Source organism: Tyto alba, unplaced genomic scaffold (assembly GCF_018691265.1).
Source record: "Tyto alba isolate M040663 unplaced genomic scaffold, T.alba_DEE_v4.0 Super-Scaffold_40, whole genome shotgun sequence".
NCBI classification, from domain to species: Eukaryota; Metazoa; Chordata; class Aves; order Strigiformes; family Tytonidae; genus Tyto; species Tyto alba.
The window spans coordinates 48,847,092-48,871,895 of NW_024881316.1; the positions used below are offsets into that span (position 1 = coordinate 48,847,092).

The 24,804-nt window shown below is 43.1% G+C and overlaps 2 protein-coding genes across 14 annotated transcripts in view; one reads left to right on the top strand and one right to left on the bottom strand.

Moving 5' to 3' along the window:
* Positions 1-10,817, bottom strand: part of HMBOX1 (homeobox containing 1) — a 122,710-nt gene extending 111,893 nt beyond the window's left edge. For 7 of the 12 annotated variants that reach the window (XR_006166385.1, XM_042802974.1, XM_042802972.1 and 4 more), the window contains exon 1: positions 10,632-10,816. The gene's annotated coding sequence lies outside the window, so the exon portion shown is untranslated. Of the gene's footprint in view, positions 1-10,420; positions 10,511-10,631 lie in introns of those variants that run through there. The other 5 variants (XM_042802975.1, XM_042802970.1, XM_042802973.1 and 2 more) reach the window with 4 other exon arrangements.
* Positions 10,818-11,241: 424 nt separating this feature from the next.
* Positions 11,242-24,804, top strand: part of INTS9 (integrator complex subunit 9) — a 72,216-nt gene continuing 58,653 nt past the window's right edge. The window contains exons 1-4 of one of the 2 annotated variants that reach the window (XM_032985045.2): positions 11,242-11,315; positions 15,353-15,480; positions 20,248-20,308; positions 22,752-22,814. In XM_032985045.2, coding sequence (XP_032840936.1) covers positions 11,307-11,315; positions 15,353-15,480; positions 20,248-20,308; positions 22,752-22,814 — 261 coding nt within the window. In that variant the 5' untranslated portion in view covers positions 11,242-11,306. Of the gene's footprint in view, positions 11,316-11,820; positions 11,866-15,352; positions 15,481-20,247; positions 20,309-22,751; positions 22,815-24,804 lie in introns of those variants that run through there. The other variant, XM_032985047.2, reaches the window with a different exon arrangement.

Here is a 24,804-nt window from a genome sequence, read left to right on the forward strand (position 1 = left end):
CCAGTAATGCTCTCAAACTGCAACCACATCACCCTCATCTTCATCTGAAGTATTTTATCAGCAATTTATATGCAGACTTAACCCACCTAAGCAATCAAATACTAAGAGCCAAAACTGGACCAGTTTTCCCACTCTACAAGCTGGGGAGGGAGGTGGGGAAGAGGAGATAATACCCAAACAAGTTACATGTTCCAAAAACAAGGTTTTATGGAGGAAGAGGAGGTTGGAAGAAGAGGGATGATCTTTCCATAGCACTCCAATGCCACAGGAAAGCGCCACGTTTAATGTAATCAAGCTCTACGTTGCAGCCATATGGAAACAATTTCAGTCAATAAACAACTCCTGCAAGAAGGCAGCAGAGGAACAGAAAAATCAGATACCGATTTAGCTAGGAGGCAGGAAAGCCGCTGGCTGAGCTCAGAGGCTTGCGTTATAAGAAATGTTTATGTCCAACAACAGTACACATTTTTGAGTCTCTATTACTTGCCTTACACTTCCACAGTGCCACACCTCAGACTGCAAGAGGTCGAAATAGCACCCCTTCTTTTACAGTATCTTTCCTAGTCTCCAAAATCCTGTGCCTCAGTCCTCTTCCCTTTTTCCCCTCCCTTCCAAATCTTTCCTCAAAGCCTATCGCTATGGCAGCTTGCCCATTCAATAGCCAGAAAGGAAGCAGACACCCCGAACTTCAGATACTCGCCTGACCTATTTGCATTTGGAATTTGCAGGTTTCAGAACACGGACTTTCTCAGGGAATAACTCCTTTCAAACACCTACCTTTAAAAACAAAACAAACAAACAAAACAAACACAAAAAGAAACCCCAAAGCCAAAACACAACACACTTCACTTCCTACTGACAGTGGTATTTAAATGAGGTTTGGTTTCAAGACCCCATATTATCCAGTATCCTAAAAAGCAAGGCAAAAATACTGCCTCCCTACAGAAAGAGACATTCCTGTGCACTGCTGATTACAGCTGCAACGTGGAGGGAGTAAAAGCTAAATCAGTTTGGGACGGGAAATTCAAGGGAACAGCCAGCAAGTGAAGGCAGCTGCATTTTTAACAAAAAGCAAGAAGGCATGTTGCTATGAATAAAACAGAATTTACTTGAGTGTGACAGAGGTGTGACACCAGTATTTATGAGAATAATGCCCATGAAATCAACTGAAGGATAATTCACAAGCACCTTCATAAATAGCTGCTTGTAAAGGTTGGAAAGGTCTTCACTTCCATGATGCCACGCAAGCTGCCAGCAGATGCACCACAGCCACCCCAAAAGCATTGTGATTTTGTATTTGCAGACAGTCAGGAACAAAATGTCTTGGGATGTTCCTCTTACTAACCAAAGTGCAAGATGCAAGATATAAAATGCAAATAAAATAACAGTAATAAAAATTATAAACAAGTAACTTTCTAGTAGAAGGAAGAACCCACTGTGAATGGTTTTCATTAAGACTGGGACAACATGAAGTACCTTCTAATTCACCAGTAATAAAAGATGGTTTTCAACAAATCCATTAGTAGGGAAACATTTGAAATCAGCCTAAAAACCATGCAACATAGAAAGCTTTTTGCAATTTTGCAGGGTGGGGTTTGTTTTTTATTGGTTTAATGAGGACACAACCCCAGGCCAGGTGGATGTTTATATTATGCTAAAACTCTAAAAGGGGATGGAGCAAATCTGGAGAGCTGTAAGGCAGAAAAGTGGCTATCAATCCAAACAACCCAACAGGGGGAAAAAAAAAAAAAAAAGAACAACCAACCAAATACATATTTTCCCAGTAAAGAATTACAGAACAGGGATATTGGTAGTGCCAGTCAGCATGTTTTAACGGCAAATGTCTTGATAAAAGACTTTGTTCTTTGACATTACAAATGTAGTTGAGCAGAAGAAAGTATGTGCACAGAGCGTACTTTGGTTCTAGTGGAAATCCGCATCGGCTGCTCCGTTATCGACTGGTACTTTCTGAGAGCTGTCAGTTAGCCAGTTCTTAATCTACTTCCTGGGATTGCATCATGCTAATTTTTTTGTCACTAAATTTAAGGTCTGATGCAGTTCAACATTTTTATCACTGCAGATAAAAATCTGTGACTGACAACAGGACTACAGGAACAGTACATTATTATGAGAAAAGGACAGCAAAAGAAAGAAGTCTGAATACCTACCTTAAGTTAGCTCAGGAAAGCAAAACACATCTGAATACAAAGGTGAATTTATAATCTAAGAAATGCAGACTGTAACTAATAAATGGCAGACTTTACCAGAAAGAACCTCAGTGTTGGAGCAGCGAGGCTCACAAACGGGATCTCCCTATGTAAAAGGGCTACTGTGAACCTTTCAAATGGCTGCGTAGCAAAAAGGACCGTGGCACCTTGGTATTCAATACGGATCAGACACAGGCTGGAACATTCACCATTTTTGGTTTCCACAATGTTAAAAATAAACGGAGACCATGAAGAATCACCGGATGATCTGAGTGCTGGAGAAAATGCCTCAGAGTGAGAGTTAAAAGCTCAACTCTGTTTCCTTATCAATCGAGTAACTTGATTACAGAGTGTAAGTACCTCCATGGCAAGAAAGCACTGGATACTAAAGGGCTCTAATCTTGTCAGGAAAGTCGTAACAAGAACCAGCGGCAGAACTTGGACAAATTCAAATTAGAAATCAGCCACTTATTTTTAACAGCGAGATGGCACGAACTACCAAGAGAAGTGATGAGTCTGAAATTATCAATGATGGACACTCAAGGCTGGAAAGCTTTCAAATTGTTTTTAGCCAAACATCAGTTACTGGTCTCAGTTTCAGAGTAAATGATTAAAATTTAAAGGCTTGTGATACAAAGCATATAAAACATATCAGAGAAGACAATTTAATTGTCTGTTCTCGCCTTAAATTTTATGAATCTCTAATATGTTATCATCATTCTACTTTTATGGATTAAGAAATTAAAGAGGGAGGAGCAAGTTTCAAGTTCACCAAGTTCCCTCTTTTTCAGACCGCTGTACTTATCACTGAACAGCACCACTCCATCAAACAGATGGAGCCCCCATGAAATGCAAACAGTCAGAGAATGACTGACTACGGTGTCTGGAAACCATGGACAATACAACTCAGTTGAGAAAACTATGATCAGCTACTTACCTCTCCCATCTGCAGCACGAAAAATCAGTATTAGCTTAAATAACCAGTTCTTATTCTGTGTAAATACACTTATGACATTCATGTTTATACTACCGCAAGCAGCAGCATGCACTACCAGCCAGCCAAGAAACTTCAAATACTTTACGAACGTGAAAGCATCTCAACAGTCCTGAAAGGATTATTTTCATATTACATACTGGAACACAAGCAAGTCAAGAAGTTTTCCCTGGGTCATAAAATAAGACCTATGGCAGAGCCTAGAACTGAGAGCCCAGCATGATCTCATTGCCAGGAAGAACGTTCCTTTTCCACATTTGAGCACTACTTCCATGTCAGAGCTGCTACAAACCCACTTGATCAAACTCCAAAACCCTGCCAGTTAAATCACAAAGAGACTTCTAGTGAAAGCTGACATTGTAATCAGAGAATCTGATCATGGCAGAGAAACTGTCCAAAATAAAGGTCAGAATAAATATCCAAGTAGAAACGGCGCTTGTATTTTATGAACTAACTAAATGCTTTCTGCTTCCATTAGTGTTACAGTACCACTTGAAGAACAAAAAGCAGATTCAGTGCTTGCTTCAGAGCTCATAAGAAGTGGGCAGCTCAAAATGCAGGAAATGACTATATGCTACACTTCCCAATTGATAGGGCATAGGCTTATCAGAAGAATAAAACTGGCTGTTCACGAGGCTGACTGAAAGAGTAGCCTACAATATTGTTTCAGTAGTAGGAGTTGTTTCACTGCTGAACTTAAAATTTAGGGGTTTGTTTTTGTTTGTTTTTTTTTTTTTTTTTAGAAAGTGAGAAGAAAATAAGGCTTCTTAAACATTAGGTTCAAAAGTGGGAAAAACAATGACAGGAGTTCAGGGCAAGAGAGATTCATCTGGGGGTACAGCCAAACGTAATATATTTTATATGCCTAGCTTGTAAATTACTTCCCTAGCCCAATGTAAAGATCTCATCTACCTCCACAGCAATGAACGGGTTTCATATACATTTAATACAGTCTAAATAGGTATCTCATGTGTGTAGAGAACAAAAGAATGCCACCTCTATGCATGAAGCAGGTAATAAAATTTGTTTCCTCAAGCTGCAAGAAACTCTTCACTAGATCTGGAAACAACACTCCACCCACTGGGCAAATAATAACTGGAAGAAGAACCTGCCAACATACCATGGACATATACACAAAAGTGAGGTCTTTGTCAAGCCATACTACAGAAGTCATTTTGGTGTATATGTACACACAACCTGATGAAAGGCCAACGCTTAATAATACATTTCAGTCTAGTAACTGCACTAGAACCAACACAGAACGGCAAAGTAAACATTCATAGAGTAATTCTGTAGGAGAAAGAGTTAACTGACCTTCCATACCTCTGGTTGGCTGCACAGGAAAGATAAAGCAGAATACACTTTGTCAGAAACACTGCACTACATTAGTTCCCAGTTTTAAGAGTAGTCTTTAACTGCAGACTGTGTGCAGCTTTGATTAAGAACTGGGAAAGGGAAATCTGCACACAGACGGCTAGAAAAAAGCAGTCATGGATTATTTTTTATTTCTTAAAAAAGTGGATCAAAACAGTAATTGTTCAACCTTTTGGTGTCTACATTAACACGGTGCTGAATCAAAACAAGTAACAAACATGCACGTGCATTCCTGAGATCTGAAGTCCAACACTGAAAAACTCCTATTAAACGAAGCAGAAGAAAAGCTATGTAAGAAAAAGGGGAATCCCTTACAGTCTTAAGAGAAAGTTTACCAGTGTAGTGCTTTTGGCCTGAGAGAGAGGGGGTAAAAAAGAAAAAATCTAATGGATTTAAAAGTAATAAAATTAACTGAATAAATAAAGATGACAAGTGTCAAAACACACAAGTCAATAGAACATGGGAAATCCTTCCATCCCTGTAAAAAAAAATCTCATTGACTTAGATATTCTTATCGAGCACATTAGATGACCAGCCAATAAATTCCTTATGTGGTTAATATATATTAATATATCACATATCTAAAAAGTTCAGTATAGATGGGGAAGAGCCAGCCACGTTCAATTGCCACTGACTCAGTATGTGACCTTGAGTGAGTCACTTGGTCCTTATGCCTCAGTTTCTCTATTTGTAAAATACTGATACCTCTGTAAAGCACTTAAAAGATTTAGAAATGAAGGTACAAAGTATTATTTTATAATAGAAGGACAGTGGCTTGGCCATAATGAATCAAATGTGAAACATCAGAGCTGTACTCCACTAGCACACCACACAAGTTATGGCCATAAATCGATCACTTCTGATTAGGTTAGGCTTTACGATGCAGTAATTGCGATAGCAGCAGTTTCATAACTGTGAAATGAGCACTTTGCTCAGAAGCGTGTTATGCAGGAAGCCTGCATGAACAACGAGCTTTTGGTAACCCAAGAGCAAAGAAAAGAAGCATTGCAAACACAATATACTATTTAAGGTTATCTATCGTAAAAGCTTCTCCACATGCTTTTCTGGTCACGGGCTAACCCTGTATAAGCACCTAGCAGAGTGGGAGGAGAGAGGAAGGAAAACAATACCATGTTTAAAGAAAGCTTTCAAGCAAATATCTCTCTTTTTAGGAGGCATAGTACAAAAATAAATGTGTTTCTCACAGTTACAAGATGAAATTTTCAGTTGGCCAGCAACTACAAAGCTGAATCTCTACTTCTTGCTGCGGACCTCATGACTGCCTCAATGCATAAGAACATTTTATGTGCCAACTTGCAATGAAGACCACATAGTTAATAGTTTGCAACCTCCTTTCCCCCAGAAGATCTTCAGAGTTGAGTAATAAAATTCCTCACATGATTTCAATGAGAGGGTTCACTTGTCAGAGGCTGTTTCAAGATAGTATCATATGTCAGGGAGGTGCTGTTCAGACAAAGCTTTCCAGCCTTGGCTTTTCAAGGCCTGACTGAAAATGAAAAAACTTCAGGCTATGAAGTTTGAAACTGAAGGACAAAAAAATAATTTCTAGACGTTATTTTCAAAATGTGGAAATTAGCCAATTAAGGAGACAAGGAAGAAAAACTCTGATTAAGGCCCTGACAAACCCTTGAGGTCACAGACTGATTACTAGTTCTGCTGCAGACTCCATGTAGGAACCTGGGCAAGTTAATCCCTCTACACCTTGATTTGCCACCTGCAAAATGAAAAATAACACTTTCTTTTCATATCCTGTTATTCTTGCTTGTATTCTTCCCCAAATTAAAAGCATTTGTCAAAACACTTATCTTTAGCATTAACACTGGAAATTGCATTCATAGCTAACATACAATCTGTTTGCATGACTGAGTGTTCAAATACGAACGCTTGGTATACTCAGCTACCCAGCCATCCTAATTTTATACATCAGAAGGGAGCTTTAGTCAATACACGAATATTAGAATGCTAAAATACAGTTTATTACTAATCTTATGACTAAAACCAGCTTTAGGGATATGAGTTAGACCAAAAAAACCTCAGCATCTCCTCATTATCTCCTGAAAACCCCACAATAATCATGACATTGGTCTCACTTCTTTTATAACCCACAAGATAATATTATCAGCACAGGTATAATTAAAAACCAATCCCACGAGGACATGCATGCAGAATCCAATGCCTGCTTCATTCAAATCGGTATAAAGTAAAATCGACTTCAGTTACTTTAGAAGTGTCAAAGCTGCATAAAGTTATCGACAGGAGAAATGAAGGCATACGGTTTTGCAGGAGGCTATTAAGCTGACACTATCCCTTCAAGTGTTTGATTTCAAATCCTAAACTTTGCAGAAGCTGAAAAATATTTGCCATAGATCCCAACACTGTAATATGTAATTCTGTAGTGTCCCTAAAAGCTCTGCACAGAAATCACTGTATAGCACAACTTGCTTGCTTTAGATTAAAAAGCGCTGTCATTTCACACAAATTGGATTGTTTTCTAACATATATAACCAAAAACCTTCTGAGATTCCTTTATGAAAGGGACAGTACAGTGTTCTTCCTTCCTCATGTTTCAGTTTTATTAATTCTTCCAATTCCCCATCCAAACATCATATCCTAAAAAGCCAAATCTCATCACTACCCCACGGACATGCAACAAAAAAAGCAGTCCCAAAAGTTAATGATAGAACAATTCCTGAAATTCACACTTATTAAAAAGTCTTTTTATTAAAATAATGTTAAAAAGTGAATGTCAGAACCCCACTGTTTTCACCACTTGAGATACTGATGAAAAAACATACCAATCACTTGCATGAATTTATGGATTATCACTATAAAGCAAACACTTCATAATCATTTAATTTTCAAAACACTGGACAGACATGAACTTTTAATATCTTTTTGAAAGAGACCGGTAAGACCCACACAGAAACTGCCTTAGAAGTCAGCTTTCTGCAGCTGACACTGGTTACTAATTCTGTGGAATTATCAGAATCACAATGCTAGAGGTGCACGTTTTCTAGAAAGGTCAACAAATAGAAAGGAATTGCTCAAGACGGCTCAGTAGAGTAGTAATAGAGATAAGCAGGCCTCATCCACACAGGATTTTCTTCCAAATTTCCTTACCACTCTTTTAAAATCCTGTAGTTTCACCTATGGTAGCATTCCTATAACACAGCTGGCAGTCTGCATACCATAATGTCGTCTAGACCTGCTCTGAACAGTTGGATGACACAGGAGTAAAAATGCTGATGCCTGTTCTGGTGCTTGCACTGGTGCTAAAGGAACAACAGGAGGAAGAACAGACATCACTGAGTAAAACACAAGTTCCTTGTTCCTAGTCTCATGCCCAGGCTCGTCAGACAATCTGTCAACCACAGAGAAAAAGTTGGGGTTGTCGTAGGGCTGAAGAAGAATCCTCACATAGGGGAAAAGAGCATTTTCAAACCCCAATTTTCAGGAGCAGTGTCAAGCTCTGCTCTTTCACAGAACCCAGTGCTCCCGGAACATGCAGATAACAAATGCATCCCTGCACAGATAACATATTCCATCCCTCTCTCACTTCTCCCCTACTTCCCTCCCCCATCCGCATCTTGGAGATGCTTTCTTTGCAATTTGGAAGAGAAATGGCAAAAAGGGAGACGCAAAACACAGAAATAAATTAAGTTTGTTCTCTGCTGTTGACGGATTTGGTCCTAGCATGATGGGAGAAAAAAAAATGTGAAGAGTGATAAATCCATATATACCTACTCCAAACTACACCCGACATCCCAAGGGACATGGTATAATGGTAAATAAATATAGATGCAGTTCCTACTAATGAGGCAGGGTACAGCAAGGCCAAAGAAAATGCAATCATCTCGGGGAAAAAAACTGCACAGGACTCCTCCTCTCCCATCCATGGAGGAAATCAAATGCCAGCTGCACCATCCCAGGAAGGAAGCAGAGTCTGTACCTGATGAGCCCTGCAGAAATGAGCTAGTCATATCACGGGACGAAAGCAGGCACTTCAGGGCTTTGCCAGCCCACAAACCGTCTGCAGAGCACAATTCCTCTCTCCGATACGATATATTTTACATGGTATCATTCATGCAAATTGTAGGGGTTTTTTTCCTCCAGTTTTTTTTTTTTTCTCCATGCCCATCAGTTTGAAGCAGGGGCACGTAGCTAGCGTCTATCAGATTTTCTCCGACAGTGCTCTCAAACACGTGCCCTGGCCATCGGTTTAACACTTTCCTCCCTAGAAAGTTTAAATCCTTGCAGCGTCTGTTCATGTACATTTTGTACTTAAAAGCCACTTGCCCCTACTCCTAATGCTACCTGAGCTGGAAAACAAATTGAGATATACCCGACTCCACATACAGCAAACATGCTTACAATCTTCATTTCCTCTTCCTTCTTCCCTCCCCACTCCCCCAAAACCACGGGTTTTTTGTCCCTAACACGAAGGGACTGGGAAAAACAGCACACACGACCAAGGCTTTTTTCAGAGCTATCGCAAAGGCAAAAATGCTTTCCGAAAAAGTGCTCTGCAAACATACCACGAGACACTCTTACAACTAAAAAAAAAAAAGAAGCCCATCAGACAAAACTGAGGTTGAAGAACTCAGCTCCGTCTGTCTCGCATGTGTATTCTGCGCCTAAAAACACTCGCCTCTTGTTTTGTTTTAACCCTGAAAACAGTTCAGCGGCATTCCCTGCCACTTCCTCCAACCGCTCCTGGGGTCAAACACACTGTTCTTCCGAAAAAAAAAAAAAAAAATCCCAGGCCCGGATACAAAAACATTTACACACCACCCACCCTCCCACCCCCCATCTCTTCCCAAGAAGTACAAAATAAACAAGCCTATGACACCCCACCCAAGCTCTCCTTACAGATTTTGGGAATGACTTCCCTCCGGGTTCTCCTCCTCCTCCTCCCCCCACCCATTCCCACGTTAAACTCTCCAGCAACAAGCCACCATTCGGATTCACGCCTTTGCCCTCCCCGAAAACCCTCTCTCAAAGCCCCGGGAGCTGCAACAGCTCTCGCCCTCCTCGTCGCGCAGCCTCCCAGCCCTGAAGCCTGCGGGGTTTGGGGCACCCGTGGCCCTTATTTCCCCCACCTCCATAAGCACAAAGCACCGGGGCTCCCCTAGAGCGGAGCCCCCGAACACCCCCGGCGGCCCCTCAGCCCCCCCAGGCAGGGCAGAGCTCCCCGACAGAGCCCCCAGATCGATGCCGGGCGCGATCCTCAGGGCGCAGCGGGCTTCAGCCCCGCAGGGTCGGAGCCTCCCTCCTTCCTTTGCCTTCCCCGGCCGAGCCCCGGGCCAGGCTGGGGGAGCCCCCCCCCCCAGGACCCTGGGGACGGGGAACCAGGGTCCCCGCCGCCCTCCGCAGCCACGTTGGGGATCGCACCCAGCCCAGCCCCAAACTCAGCGGCGAACAAAAATCGAAACATCACCCAGAGAAAAAAAAAAAAAAACAAAACCAAAAAAAAAAACAACACCCACCCAGACTGAGTGGGTCGCCACCACGAGTCCGTCCGTCCCCCCCCCCCCCACGCCTGGAAAAGGGGGTTTGAAAAAGAATAAATAAATAAATGGTAGGAACAACGATGGAGGGCTCTTCTTTAAAACCCAGAGGCTGCCCTGCCCTCCCGCAGACCCCCGCAGCAGCCTCCCGAGGACACCTTCCTCCTCCCCCGCTCCGGGGGCGCCGAGAAGACGCGACACCAACCCCAAAAAGCTCAAACTCCGCCGGCGAGCGAGCGGCCGCCCGGGCTGAGGGGCTGCCCCTGCCCGCCCCCGGCCACCCCCCATCCCGGCTTCCCCCCCCCCCCCTCACGCACATCCCACGCTGCGAGGAAACCCGCTCTCCGGCGCGACGAAACTCCCCCGCAGGCAGCCGCGGTGCCGGCTGAGGGGGGACCCCCTTCCCGCTCCCCTCCCTCCCTCCAGCCCACCCACTCGCCCGCCCCCTCCCCTCCAGGCGCCGCTCTCGCCCTCCTCCCCCCCACCTTCCTCCTCCTCTTCCTCCTCCTCCCCACAAGCAACACTCACCTCTGGGTGCTGGCGGCGGCTCCACCTCACCATGTAACGGCAGGAGTGGGGGGGGTCCCCCCGCCCGCCCCCCGCCCCAGCGTGAGGGGAGATGAACGGGGGCGCAGAGGGACGAGAACAATAGGGGGGAGGAAATCCCTCGGCCGCCGAGCCCCCCCCCCTCCCCAGCCCCCCGAGGACAAGGGGCCCCCTCCCCGTCTGGCTCTCCTCCTGCCGCTCCCTCCTCCTTGCTGGCTCTCCCTCTCTCTCTCTTTTTTTTTTTTTTTTTTTTTTTTTTTTTTTTTTTGGCTCAATCACACCAGACTGACTGTCTTTGTCTGTCTGACAAGCGCCATGTTGATATCAACATCCGAGCTCCCACCTGCTGCCGCTGTGAGACCCTGGGACTTGTAGTTCCCCCCTCCCCAGGGTGACGGGGAGAGCCGCCGCGCGGGGACTACAACTCCCAGCATGCCTCGGCGGCACGGCACGCCAATGGAACGCAGGGGGGAAGCGAGGGTCGGACTACAACTCCAGGCATGCCTCGGGAGGGAAGGGAGGGCTCGGCCATTACTTCATCCTGGGCGGGAGGGGGGCGCTGGGACTACAAGTCCCATCATGCCCCTCGAGGGGGTGCTGTGGGCCGGGCAGGAAGGTGGGGGCAGGATTGTCCCAGTAAATAGAGTCGGGTGAAGCATGAAGCTGGTGAGTGTGTGGGGATGGGGGCGCGGCGACAGGGAGAGGAGTTGGGGGCGGGGGGGGGGGGGGGGGTAATAGCTTTAGCCCCGCCGGGCGTGAGGGCAAATTGAAGAGGGCGGGCCCCGCGCTCTGCTCCCCTCAGCAGCCCTGGCACGCGAGCGGCCGTTAAACGGTCGGCGGGGAGCCGAGGGCGCTGAGGGGAGGGAGCCCGGGGAGGCCTGGGCGGGTCGGGGTCAGGCACCGGGGTGCGGGAAGGGGCACAAGCCCCGGGCGGGAGGTTCTGCCCCGGCCTGCTGCCGCCGTGTCCGTCCCCCCCGGCGGCGGTGGGGGGGGTTTTGGGGCGGGTGAAACGTGGGTGGGATTCAGGAGGAGGAGGAGGAGGAGGTGGAGGGGGATGTTTTTCTGCCTTCCTAAAACACGAGTCTCGCCGTGGAGCAGTGCTGGAGCTAGCCCGGTGTACGTGTGGCTTCTACTCGGTTGCTCTAGGAATATTGATAAATCCCTGCGGCTCACAATAAACTTAATTTTTTCCATCGGCAGGACGTTGTTAATACAGGTAGTTACTAATAAGAAAATAAGCCTGGAATAACTTCTCAGGGGTGCACTATACTAAAGACAAATATTTCGGTTCTGATATTACAATCTTCCAAAGGGAAAGTTCCCAGAAAATACATTGCCCATTTTATTAATCTCCTTTCTAGATCTTCCTTTGCGACTAAGATTTCCAGAGACCTTGGCTTCAGCCACTACTGTATTTTTCAGGAAAAATTTGCCAGTTTCACGTAATGTGCTCCAATTCTTTGGAGGTGAAAACCAAAGCAGATTTCAAAATACATGAGCATAATGTCTGATTTGTTTAACCGGAAGTTATACCACTGTTAAGTGTAAGGTTGTCTCTCAGTTTTGCACCTGAGCAGTGTCTCTTGAGGAAGCTAAATAGAAGTGAACTTGTATTCTGGGTTTGTTTTGAGACTTCCAGTAAATCACTATCTAATGGTGTAGCCATGTAAAATTAATTCCGTGGACAGGTGGCTGAAGGGCTTGATCCTGCATAATCTTACGTGTGCGATTAAGTCTCTGTATGTGGATGAATACTACCAGTGGGACAAACTGCAAAGCTAAGCACTTCTGGATGTGATTGTAGAGACTGATATAATGCAGGGGGGGAAAGCAAGCTGAGAAATCTTTAAATGAAGACAGTAGTGACAATGCAAAGTTCTTTTAATGTCTAAAGTCTTGTATGGGGGTAGAGAGGGAGAAGGGGTGGGGGGAGTGGAAATACAAGCTGGCTGAAATCTGTATTTTAACGTTTTTAGACCTCTGTATCATCTTATGTTTGTCTGGAGGTGTGCCTGAATCTCAGGGTTGTGGGGGCAGAAGTTGGATGCTATTCATCCTCTTTTTTCATGTATTTGGCTTGAATTTGGATGAACAAGGTGACAGACTCCAGACTTGATTCAGAATCCAGTGAAAATGTTAGATTCCCACAAATTCAGATGTGCTTTGGTCCAGGCAAATCAGATTGCTAATTTCCCCCTAGATTTTAAGCTAGCATGTGATATTAATACTGAAAGAATTCTCTGCGGTATTTCTTGGCTTTGGTTGGAATTCAAAGCACTAGCTTTAACCTGCAAAATTTTTGAATGTTTTGGAGCTGCTAGCGTGAGACATCATCCCTTTTTCTCTGTCACATTGCCATCCATGAGATCACCAGAGAGGCTCTGAGCTGGCGAGTGCTCAGTGTGAACCAGATGTCTGCTGAGAGCCTGCCTCTGTGAGGGCCTCAGCATCTGGAATTAGCCCCTCGTCTTGACCTCTTTGTGCCCTGCTCTGTCAAACGTTCATCCGATTTACAAAGCCTGCCAAGAAAGTTCTGAGCTGAGGCGGGCATATTTTACACAACTGTTTTTTAGATAGATGAGGCACCAGCCTTGAGCCGCAAGGGAATAAAGATGGAAGCGAACAAATCGTAGAGCAAAAAAGATTTGCATTTTGGTCTGGTCAGGAATATTAGTGACTGGGATCTCTGGATCTGTTTTAAACAGTAACAGGTATAAACTGGGTGGAAATTATCACATTTATAGTGTGTATAGAGACATATACAGTGCAGACACTCAGATTCTTGGATTCCTAATCTAAAATTCTAACGGTGGTACAGGCCCAGAAATGTCACCTGTGCAAATGTCTGTATAGCATATATGAATTGCTTTCCTTTTTTTTAGTCACTTCAATCTGGTAAAAAGAGTCCATTGACTCCCAGGAATCCATTTACCACAGCATGACAGCCACAGATATAGATTATTTTAGATGCTTTTAAAGAAGAAAAAAAGGAAGATTTTCCAGTTAGCTTGTAGATGTCAGGGTCACGATCCTATTCATGATTTTTTAAAAAGCAAGAAAGTGTTTTGCTGATAAAAGTGGTGATATTTCATTGCCTTTTTTAATTACCAATAGTTTAAAAGCTACAAAAATAGTTTAGATTATATTTTTTCCTTCATTTCTTTCTATTTACTTGGATTTATAGCTTCAGTTGCCAAAGTTCTGGTCTGATGAGAACTTAATTTCACATGTGAATTTTACATTTGTGAATAAAACAACTGAATTCCTTACTTGTATACTCACTTCTTCACCAGCTTGGCTTTTCACATTTTTTTTTAAAACTTTGCTAACAGCAGGCAAAATGTAATGCTGCTTCTTAATAATTAAGGCTTTGTGAATTTAAAACAAAAGTATTTGTGATATTTTTAATTGAATATTTGGGGCTCAGTAGCTTTTTTAATATTTAAATATAATTTAAAACAGGTTTTTGATGAATGTGTGTAAATAGACTCCTTGGGAATTGTTGATCCAGACAATTGCAGTCCTGTGTTAACATATTCTGCGCAGAGGTAGAAAATGAAATGATTAATCTACCCTCTTTCCACTTTGTGGAGTGAACTATAGAAAGCAAGCATAAGGTATAAGTGACTTCGAAAATTACTGAATCTGTTTTTAGTGCAGTGCCTGGCCATCCAACTGATATTTTTCATTTTAATTGACTAAAACCTGAATTTAAAAGCTAAAATTCGACCACCTGAGTGTTACTGTGCTGCCAGATGCCCAGACTTTGGAGATGCAAAAACTTGTATTTAAGATGCAAAATATCCTATTCTTGCAGTCTCTGAAGAACCAAAGAATCCCTCCTCAAAGAGGAGAAACCCTCATGCAGAGATGGCCATGCTCTATTCAGACATGTGTTTCTAATCCCACGTTTTAAAGCTGGCATTTTTATTCACTTCTCTTCTTATTCAAAGCTTCACCTGCTCCTGTGCCTTGTTAAATGTTTGCCACTCTCCATACAAGAGGTGACTGCATCTCAATGATGCTGAAGTGCCCCTGTACATAACCTGCTTACTGGCTCATTAAGCTTGCAAAGCATTTGGGATTTCTCAGTACACAAACCTTTCCATTCAGGTAGGGGTTGTCCATTCCCTCGTGTTTCCTGTTTGCATTTAGCAAGACAAAAAGCAGATGGGAGCATGCCCCAGAGCTGCAGCAGCACACCTGTAGAGCTTCCTCTGCTGATCTGTGCCAAGCAGGTGTGGGCTGCACCTTGTTTGGTTGCTTAGGCTGGTTTGTTAAAGAAATAAAACTTGTGTTCCTGCAGGAATTATCTTCCTCCCTTTCTACTCCAAGTAATTTAGAAATCTGCTAGCCAATTCCAGCCCAGTTCTGCCTGTAGGACTGAGTTTTAAAGGAGCTGATTTTTGAGGTTGGTAGAAAAGAGAATCTACATGTGTCCTAAATTGGAGAGAGAAGTTGTATCATCCTCTCAACCCTTGTGATCAGAAAACCTTGTCTGAAGAAAACCTGCCCCTTAATAGCCTGTTATGGAGAAAACTCAATGAACACACACAGCTGTGAGGCACAGATTCATGGGAAATCGGGTTTTATTCTGGTGTGCATGAAACTACGTGTTTCAAATAAGGGAATAAAGGCAATTTTCAGGAGGAGTTGACTCTGTAGGTAGAGGTTACGAGTAATGCATCCTTGTATTCTTTCAGTACTGCCTGTCAGGACATCCAACCTTACCATGCAACGTACTCAAGTTCAAATCCACCACCATCATGTTGGACTGCGGACTGGATATGACGTCTACCCTCAATTTCCTCCCGTTGCCACTGGTTCAGAGGTATGTTCTGCGGCCTGTAAGCACTTAGTCTGTGTTTTCTTGGGTTGCAGTTGGAGTGCTCTGCATGAAATGGTGTATTGGAAGGAGGGAGGGGATGAGTACAAATGAACAGCATCATCTGATATCATAAATAGACTTTGTTCACTTAAAAATTCTCTTTATCAAAATAACGTCCTTTGGCTCACTAGACGGAAGACATTTTATGGATTTATTGATTGGTTTTTCTAGATAATTTATTCTAAGCTTCAGTAAAGTATTGCTGCAACTGCTCAGCACAAGTGAGGTCACATATCTGTCATCTTTCTGGCTTCTTCATGCAAGATGAGATAAATGGGTAACTGAGATGGAGTGTGTGAAGCCCAGCAAGTACAGTTTAACCAGCGTCATCTCAGGCTTCTCTTCAGAGCACAGATTAATGCAAAGGAAAATAACACTTAACACTCCTTGTTAGTTGACTTGATGGCATAATTGTTCCCTTTTTAAAATTAAATAAATAAAAGGGCAGTGCAACTGGGCACAGGAATGGAACAGCAGTGAAGCAAAAGTAGTCTAGAAGAGAATCCTGAGATTAAGACTCCCCTTTCTATGTCCTCACTACGAAGTAGTATTTCCCTAGGTTTTGGATTAATTTGGATATTCAGTTAGGGTGACTTACGTCTTGCATAAATGGAGTAAATTGCAAAAATGAGGTGTTGGAAAAGTGGGAATGAGTAACTCTTGGTGATGGGAAGCAGTAGGAGTTTTCACAAAAGCCATTTCATATCTTTGATCCACAAGAAAACAAGTGAGGAACATTCTGAGTTCAGGGGAGGCTTGATCGAGAGGGGGAGAACATGATCGGGAAAGGGAGTTTCCCAAGTGACCTACTGAGGTTAAAGCAGTTTGTCCAGCACTTCCTATGATTTGTTATTTTTTTGGAGAGGAAAAGAATAGACAATGCATGCATTGTTCTGCAAGAACGTGGAGTTCAGGATCTGCTGTAGAGTAGGCAACAGATGCCTTCAGACAGATCCATGTGATAGTCCATTTTTGTCCTGTTCCACAATGCAATTGCTAACAACAACATTTAGGGGCAGTAGCAGATTTTGAAGGGATCCAGAAAATTTGGAAAATCCAGGTACAGACAGAATTGCCTTGCATTTGCTTTCTCCCACCACCCCCACCCCCGAAGAAATAGGGAATTGAGAGAGAAACAAGTAGCAAAATTAGGTGATTGAACAAAGGCTTAAGAGGTTCTTTAGAACTGCAGGCATCAGCGCTCCCCGGGGATATGCCAGCTTTGTCTGCTGATAGCAGACCCTGGGAATGAACAGCCAAATTGCAGGTCACAACCTGGAATTCCCCAAGTACCTCCACAATGTCTGCACTAAAATGACTAAAACTCAATAAGAAAGGATGTCAGATTTGACCCCTTATGGCCCAGTGGAATCGGAGCAAACAGTTGGATTTAAATCCAATCAATCTTGTTGGTAAGGTGATTGAACACCCCTTACAGCAAGGATTGTCCTAAGCACATGGACTTGGGCAAGTAATTGATCTCCTCAGTACTCTACAAAACAGATGTCCTGCAGGGAGTTGTGGAAATGAGTTAGAAACTTGAGGAGGAATGTGACTGCCACTAAAAAGTCCTTCTCTCTCTATAGCATTCATACCTGTACCATTATATATTAGGTCTCCAGTACCATGATGTCTAAATACCTCTGAAATTCAAATGTGTATTATCAACATAACACAGCCAGGTGGTAGAGAGCTGACATTATCATCATTGTCCAGGTGAGAGGACAAGAAGGACTGACTGACTGAGGTCTTGCATGAAGCATGTATCAGCAGCACGTGAATTTGAACATAGGTCCGTCAGATCTCAGGTTATTGTCAGATGCATGTTCTCTCAGAACCAGATGTGCTGCTTCTTGCAGCTAGTCTGAGGGACCCATGTGAAGTCTTTACTGGAGAGGAGATCTACTTCTCTCTGCTCTCTTTAAACCAGAGGTCCCCAAAGTATAATCCATGAACCACTTGGGTTCTGCAACTCTCAGTATGTGGTCTGCAAAGGTGCCCTAATTTTTACCTCTGTAGAGCGTAAAGGTGTGATATGACAGAGGGTCTTTGCTATGCAGCTAAATCCTGTGTTGTACCTGGCATGGGACCCTCCTTGAGCAAACATTTTGAGAGCCCGTGCTTTAATCTGTAAGAGAGGAAAGTGCTGTAGTGTTTGTGTCATTAAAGGGACTGGACATTTTTTAGGGTTCTTTGCTCTTTAAAAAATGCCTGTCAAAAGGTATTTAGATTCCACCTTGTCCTGGAAATGGCAGTCCTTGTTCTCACCAGCCCATGGAGCATGTGCAAAGTACCTGCAGTTGCCAAACACTTTATGCCAGTTCATGTACTTTGAAGGAGGTTTGTCAACTGAAATTTTCTCCCCTGTACCAAAGTCAAATGCAAAACGGTAAACTGAACATGTGGGAAGCTCTTAACCTTTCCTGTCTAGCCATGACACAATTGCTCACATTATTTATGGGACAGTTCTAGCTATTTTGGATTAATCAATCACTCTGTTACAATGTCAAAACTATGTCGGCAGGAACTGTGTTTCTTCTTGGCGTCAAGGTAAAGAGTCCTTTCTGTCCTGTGTTGCTTATCCCACTTTCACCCACACACAAGACCTATCTGCGAATTTTGCCTCTCTTGACAAGACTGTGTACTCTTCAGTGGATGCCAGGTTTGGTGCGAGTGCTCTTTCATCATGAATAAGGCAAACAATGTACTAGGCTAAATTAGGGGGAGTAGGGCCAGCAGATCAAGGAACATTTATTCCTCTCTGCCTTGTGCTGGTGAAACCACAAACAAATCCAGATTTGGATTCCAATTGAAGAGGGATGCTGAGAAACTGGAGAGTGTTCAGGGGGCTCCAAGATGGTCAGGGTCCAGAGCCCATGACAACACAGAGAGGTTGAGGGAGCTAAGCTTGTTCAGTCTGGTGGAGATGCGGCTAGATGGGGAGCTAACAGCCACTTATGTCTGCTTGAAAGGAAGCTACACCAGAACCAAACTCTTCTCAACAATGGCAGGCAGTATAAGGGGCTAGTGGCCACACATTGTGTCTTGGGAGGCTCAGGTTGGACATTGGCCTCCCAGTGATGAAGTTTTCCTTAGCACGTTCACCCATCCCAAGAGAGGCTCTAGAATCTCATGCTCCAGGGATTTGCAAGACACAGATGGACAAAGCCGGGGATGACCCAATCTAGTGCTGGCTTTGAGACATTGGAGTACAGACCTCCAGATGTCCCTTCCAGCCAAGGTTTCCGTCTTCTCCTCCCTTACCTGTCAAAGTTGTTGCATATCAGAGTGGTTTGTTCTTGCTTTTTCCATAGATCTTGTAGTCTTTCTGCACCAATTCTACTCAGCCCCCTCAGTCTACAAAATACTGCTCTTAAATTGTGCTTTTGAATTTGTCGGTGGGGAGTACATTGAGCCACCATGTTTTCTACGATCTGACTTCTTCAGATTTACTCTTTATCCTCAAAAGGGGGTTGCGCTTCTCTGACAGAGCTTCTCAGTGACATATCCTTCTGCTCTCACCTCTTACCTTCTGTCTTCACTCCTTGAGTCTTAAGATTTCCCCATTTTCCTTCCTTGTGACTTTCTGGAGTGCCAGTTAGGATTTGTTCTTATATATTGATGTGAGTCTGAACACAGCAATCCTCTGAGCCCTTGAATCACTTCCTATTTTCAAGATCTTAAATTTCAAAGCCCTTATAGCATATAAGCACGTCTTAGTGCACAACACTTGCACACTTCATTGCAACCAGGTTCTTGAGTTCTGTCTCCAAATCTGAGGTTGTTGCAGGGCTTGGTTCCAGGTGGGTTCAATTCTCTTGTTTCCTCAACTTTTTTCTTTTCTTTTTTGGATTTCTGTAGATGTGCTTGAATCTGGGCAGGTTAGTTTTAGAGCTAAGTTGTAGGCTCACACAAAAATCAAATGTCACTCTGAAATTTGAGTAAGTCTCTTCAGTTATGGTAGCAAGAAATGCTGCAGCAATTTCTACTTTAAACTCAGGATGACAACATCCACCTTGAAGTTTCTTTATTAGCATTTGAAACAATTAAAAAAGGGGTCCTGCCATTGCTGACTGGTACCGGACTTGCCAGCTTAAAACACGCAGTTCACAGCAAAACCTCCTTTCGCCTTTGTCCTTCCAGCACAGGTAAATGCACTGTACAGCTGTTGGTGTGGGTCTTCGGGGTGAGACCTAAGCATGAAACCATGGTTTATGTGGATATAAAATTGCAACCTCTGTGTCTATAAATGACTTAGTCCAGAGCATTGATCTCTCCCTGCCATCGCCAATGGGAGTATTTGTTGTCTTCTGTCCCAGCACAGTTTTACGGTGCTTTTTTATTGTTTCAGGCATAGAGTTTGTTGCTGCCCTAACTTCTTCTGTTTATACAGCCAGTTTTACCACAGGGCAACATAAGCAGCACTGAGCCTTTTTGAAATTCTCACCATAAATGACTAAAATCAAACTCCCTGCATGCATCGTCCTCTTATTCTTTTTACTTATAAGTGTCATAATCATGATTTGTAAAAGTCATTTCATTGAACACTTAAACACAGTGAAACTGTCTGTCTATTTTATTGAGATTGTTAGTTCCCTGAGACAGAAACGGTGTTCCTTTCCTGTGTGACACCAAACAGAACGTCTATGCTTAGTGACTGATAATGATATAATTCATATTGCAATAATTTTTTTTTCTCTCTTTTTGCAGCCCCAGGCTGTCCAAACTTCCTGGTTGGGTTTTGAAAGATGGAAGCACGTTTCTGGACAAGGTACTATACTGCTGGTTAGAATTTTCTTGCCATGAAAAAAGCTACCTGACAGGTTAGGAGCTTGCACTGCAGGAACAATACTTCCATGCTGACTCATCGCAGAGGTTTCTATGTGTACTCTTACCAGCCATGATGTCCTTGTAGAGCAGAACATTTTGAAACAAAATGCTAATAGCAACTCTAAGGCTTTCAGTCTTCAGAGGTAGCCTAGCTTTTTTAAAAATCCTCTTAAAATGCAGAAATCATCTATATGAATATTTTCTTATTTCATGGAGCTCTACAAGTAATAGTGCTCTGCCTTCTTAGGGTGCCTTTTATTCAACAATCTGACTTTTCTGACACTAAAGTTTCATAGCATGCTTATAAATGAGGTTGGTATCATACCCTTTTTTTAGGCAGGAGAACTATGAGAAAGTGAATGGTTTGCCCATGGGAGGTCTCTTACAGAGGAAAAACGTGTCTTTGGCCTCTGAAATCAACATGTGTTCTGCTGCTGGACATAGCAGGGAGGATATTATCTCCAGTCTCCTAATTCTAAGACACAGGACTTACTCAGCTACATGAGAGACACAGGTTTTTTTCTTTTTCCCCCCCTTTTCATTACATTAGTTTTGTAGGTAGAATTTATCTGGGGCTTCAACCAAAACTAGGCACTGCAGCGTCCAGCTTGATCTGTCATAGGGGAACAATGAACACAAAAATATGTCAGATGTTAGTAAAATAGGCAGATACATTTCAAATGTGTTCAGCGATAGGTATCAGTAGAGAAAATACTGTTTTAATAGACTGTTCTCTGACTATGTGAACATTAAAGGAAAACAGTAATAATAGTTGCTTTTGTAGGGGACTTTGAGGTGGACAAAGTGGATTGATCTGATTTTTACAGGCAAGGGAGCTGAAGATCATAGATTAAAGACCTGATTTTTCTTCTCATTGGAGACAAAAGAAACTGTATAGGCAGCATTTCTGTTAGTAAAATAGTAACAACTCTATTCAGAGCACATGCTAACTGGCAATCACAGAGCTACAGAGGCTCAGTGACAGGAATGGAATTGCCCAGTTTGAATTCCCTGGAATTTATTTCTCCTGAACCCCAGCCTTGGCTGAGAGCTTTGGGCTCCTTTCTGTCCAAAGAATGGACAGTCTGTCAGTATATTTTTATATGTGATGTGCTTAAATTTCTGTGGTACTGCTGCAGCAGTGCGTGCTCAGGAGAAATCTTCAAACTCACACAGCATCAATGGAAATCGTGTTAAAAATTCAAAGGCAGCATCTCTTACCTTCACCTTGACCATTGTAACTGCTTGGAATGGTAAATTCTTTGACCTATGCTGGAAAAAGGCAAAGGAAGGAGTCAAAGGGGGATGTTTTATCATGTCGGGTGGACATTCCTGTTATAGCACTCTCTGGATGACAGTTATAAAACTTAAGTCCTAGAGAGGCATTGAAATTTGCTGCTATCTAGTTTTAATCATTTTGAACTCCCTTGAGATGAGGTTAGGAGACTTCTGCCACTAGATGTAATTGCTCATTCGTTATTAGTTGGCAGGTGCACTGTAATTATTAAGAATTGGATTCAATCTTTAATTCTGTCAGTCTGAAGCTGGCTGAGACCACTCGCTTTGGGACAAGCAAGAGGAGCATCCACAAAAGAAGACAGAGTGGGTGATAGGTAGCCTACGAAGTGTGTTAGGTCTAGAGTCGGGAACATTTTTGTTGCATACATAGTCCTGAAGAATGTGACTTTTTATGTGACAAAGATTTCTGATGTCAGCCTTGAAAAAAGAGGAAGCAAATAGAGGACTAGAGAACCAGCAGAGAGAAATCTAACAAAAAGTGCCACGTGGAGCTTAGAGCCTCAAAACATGTTTCATCATGTTAGGAGACTGTATTCTGCTCCTAATAAGACAGAAAAGGTTTGATGCTATTTGGAAGCAAAACTAAATTCCAAACTTGTAAGCTAGCCAGGGTGCTACAAAGGTGCTGTGCACCAAGCACAGCAAGAAGAGTGGTCTTCCTGACCCACTTTTCAGTTCCTACTTTACTTCTGATTCTGATAGACAAAGTCAACTTGCATTGTCACAGATTTCCCAGCCAACACATCTGCAGTTGGAAGAGCAGAGAAAATGCAGCTTCACAGAACACCATGTCCTTCATGGCCCCAGCAGAACTGTCCAGTGGTTACCAGGGCCTGGCCTTACCAACCAGAGTGCTGTCTCTCTTCCTCCAAGTGGAGGTCTGATCCCTCAAAGTACCAAGCAGCCTCGTCTCACATGAAAGCAATTGCAGCAGATGTGCCTACAGTAAATTGTGTCTTAGAAGGGGGATAAACATAATGTAGTAATCGGCTGGAAATATAAAGGTTTTGAAAGTGCAAAATCTGCTGCATCAGAGTAACATTGCACTGTATTTTTGTGTTTTCTCTGTTGATGTGCTTTTACAGGAACTAAAGGAGTGCTCTGGCCATGTGTTTGTAGACTCTGTGCCTGAGTTCTGTTTACCAGAGGTGAGTTTGTTCAAAGCCTTTCTGAAAAATATGACCTCTATTCAATTATGTGGGAGAAACTTGCTAAATTATAATCAGATTCATGCTAATTTATTAGTACTCAGTAAATAATACTACTAAAACCTCTATGTTGTTAAGTTGCCTCTAGTATCTATGGCACTGGGAAAAGGATGGAAATAGCCCTTTTCAACAATGGTTTGGGGAGATCTGGGAGGTCTCCGAGGAGATCAATATCTCACAGAAGAATAAGACTTAACTGTGCCTTTTTATGGGCCTTGCAAAGACAATATGACTGAGCTGGACTTGATTATGACAGGATACATGTGCTGATCTAGATAAGGGCAGTGAACGAAGACAAGGAAAGCTGCTTGTCTCTAACCACAGATGCATGACCTGCTCAGTGGAGCTCCCCTGGGGAGCTGACTGTGTGGTTAAGCCACTGTGTGATTCTGCTGGGCTGCCGGCAGCAAATTTAGGTTAAAAAGTTTTGCTGTCTTCTTAGCTATTCATCACTGCCTCTTTGAGGGGAGAACTGTACTTTCATATCCCCTGACATAACTGCAAGTGGCTGCTTCTCAAGCTGTTTGTTTTTGTTGTTTTGTTTTGGTTTGGGGTTTTTTTGAAAATACCTGGGTTATTAAAAAAAAAAAAAAAAAGGAAAAAAGAAAGCAAGACTATGGAAAAAGTTTGAATTAACTGAGCTTACCTGACTGATTAGATTAACAGTGTATGTAGGAATGCTGAAGAAGTAAAAAGCTGAGCAGACAGTAGTGGGGATGAATGGTGGGGAATAGTCTGGGAATAGTATTTTCTTTCCTCAGCTGTGTTTGGACTGTGATAACATCAATTCTTTCATTTCATGTTGGGATGTTTTCTCTGTCTTTCAATGACAGAGATGATTGCTTTGGGGCAGCGATTTTTTCTTTTTCCTTTCTGCCTGACCTTGTAGACAAGAAGTGCAAAACACTCCTGGAAGGTGGTTGTTAGCTTTCTGGGGTTCTGGCAATAACGCTTCTGTCTGTTGATTCCATGAAACTCACCTCTTGCAGCTTCTGACTATTGTCATTTTGATTATTTGAAGCAAGTTGACAGCTCTGGTGCTAGTTTTGGCAAAGTGATATCAATAGATCTATGTCCAATTGCATGTTTTCCCCAACTGGAATGGATATAATCCAATCACACACAAAACCACAAAGCCCATAATAATTTTGAGTTCTTCTGAGCTTTCTGGTTACTGTCCTGTGGAAGGGAGATGTGTAGGAAGTGTCTGTATGTCTAGAAAGTACCATTATCCCCAAATCTTGGGAAGGACAGAATTTACATTCTGGATTCCCTTCAGAATTGAGGCCATGCACAGGAAAAATAATCTGCTGGGGTTTAGGATGCTTCATCTAGGCTTTCTGGTTTCTTTGTTGGGCTGGAAATTACCCACATGTGTAGCTCTAAATACGACTGATGGAGAGTTGCTTCTTCGTTATACCAGTGTCATCACTGAATCTAACTGTTTTCCAGCAGTCTGTGTTACAACTAGAAGACAGCAACCAGCAGCACATGTCACCATTGTAGGGACTTCACAAATGGCCTCTCAAATGCTTCAGTTCCCAAGGTTCCCAACAGATGCCAGGTCTTCCCTGCGAGCGCTAGGAGCAGATCCTCTAGTGATACACAGCTCACATCTCTAGCTTCACAGGCTCCCGTCTGGAGGAGGGTTCAGATGTCACGGCCAGCCGAATGCATCAGCAGAGTAGAAATGTTGCTGGTGTTTGGCAGCGCAGTATATGAAGGAGCCTGTGTGAAAGAGGCTTTGTCTTTTTCTTTGTCTCCTTCTATGCCACTTCTTTTGAAGAAACTTGTCTGCAAAAGCAGTTAGCTTGAGAATCACAGTATCACTTCCAGGAACACCATTGCCAAAGAAAGCCAAGTTTTGAATGTAATCCAGAAGCCACAAGGTGATAAGAGGCTGTCTCAGCAGCAGAGTACACTTCCACAT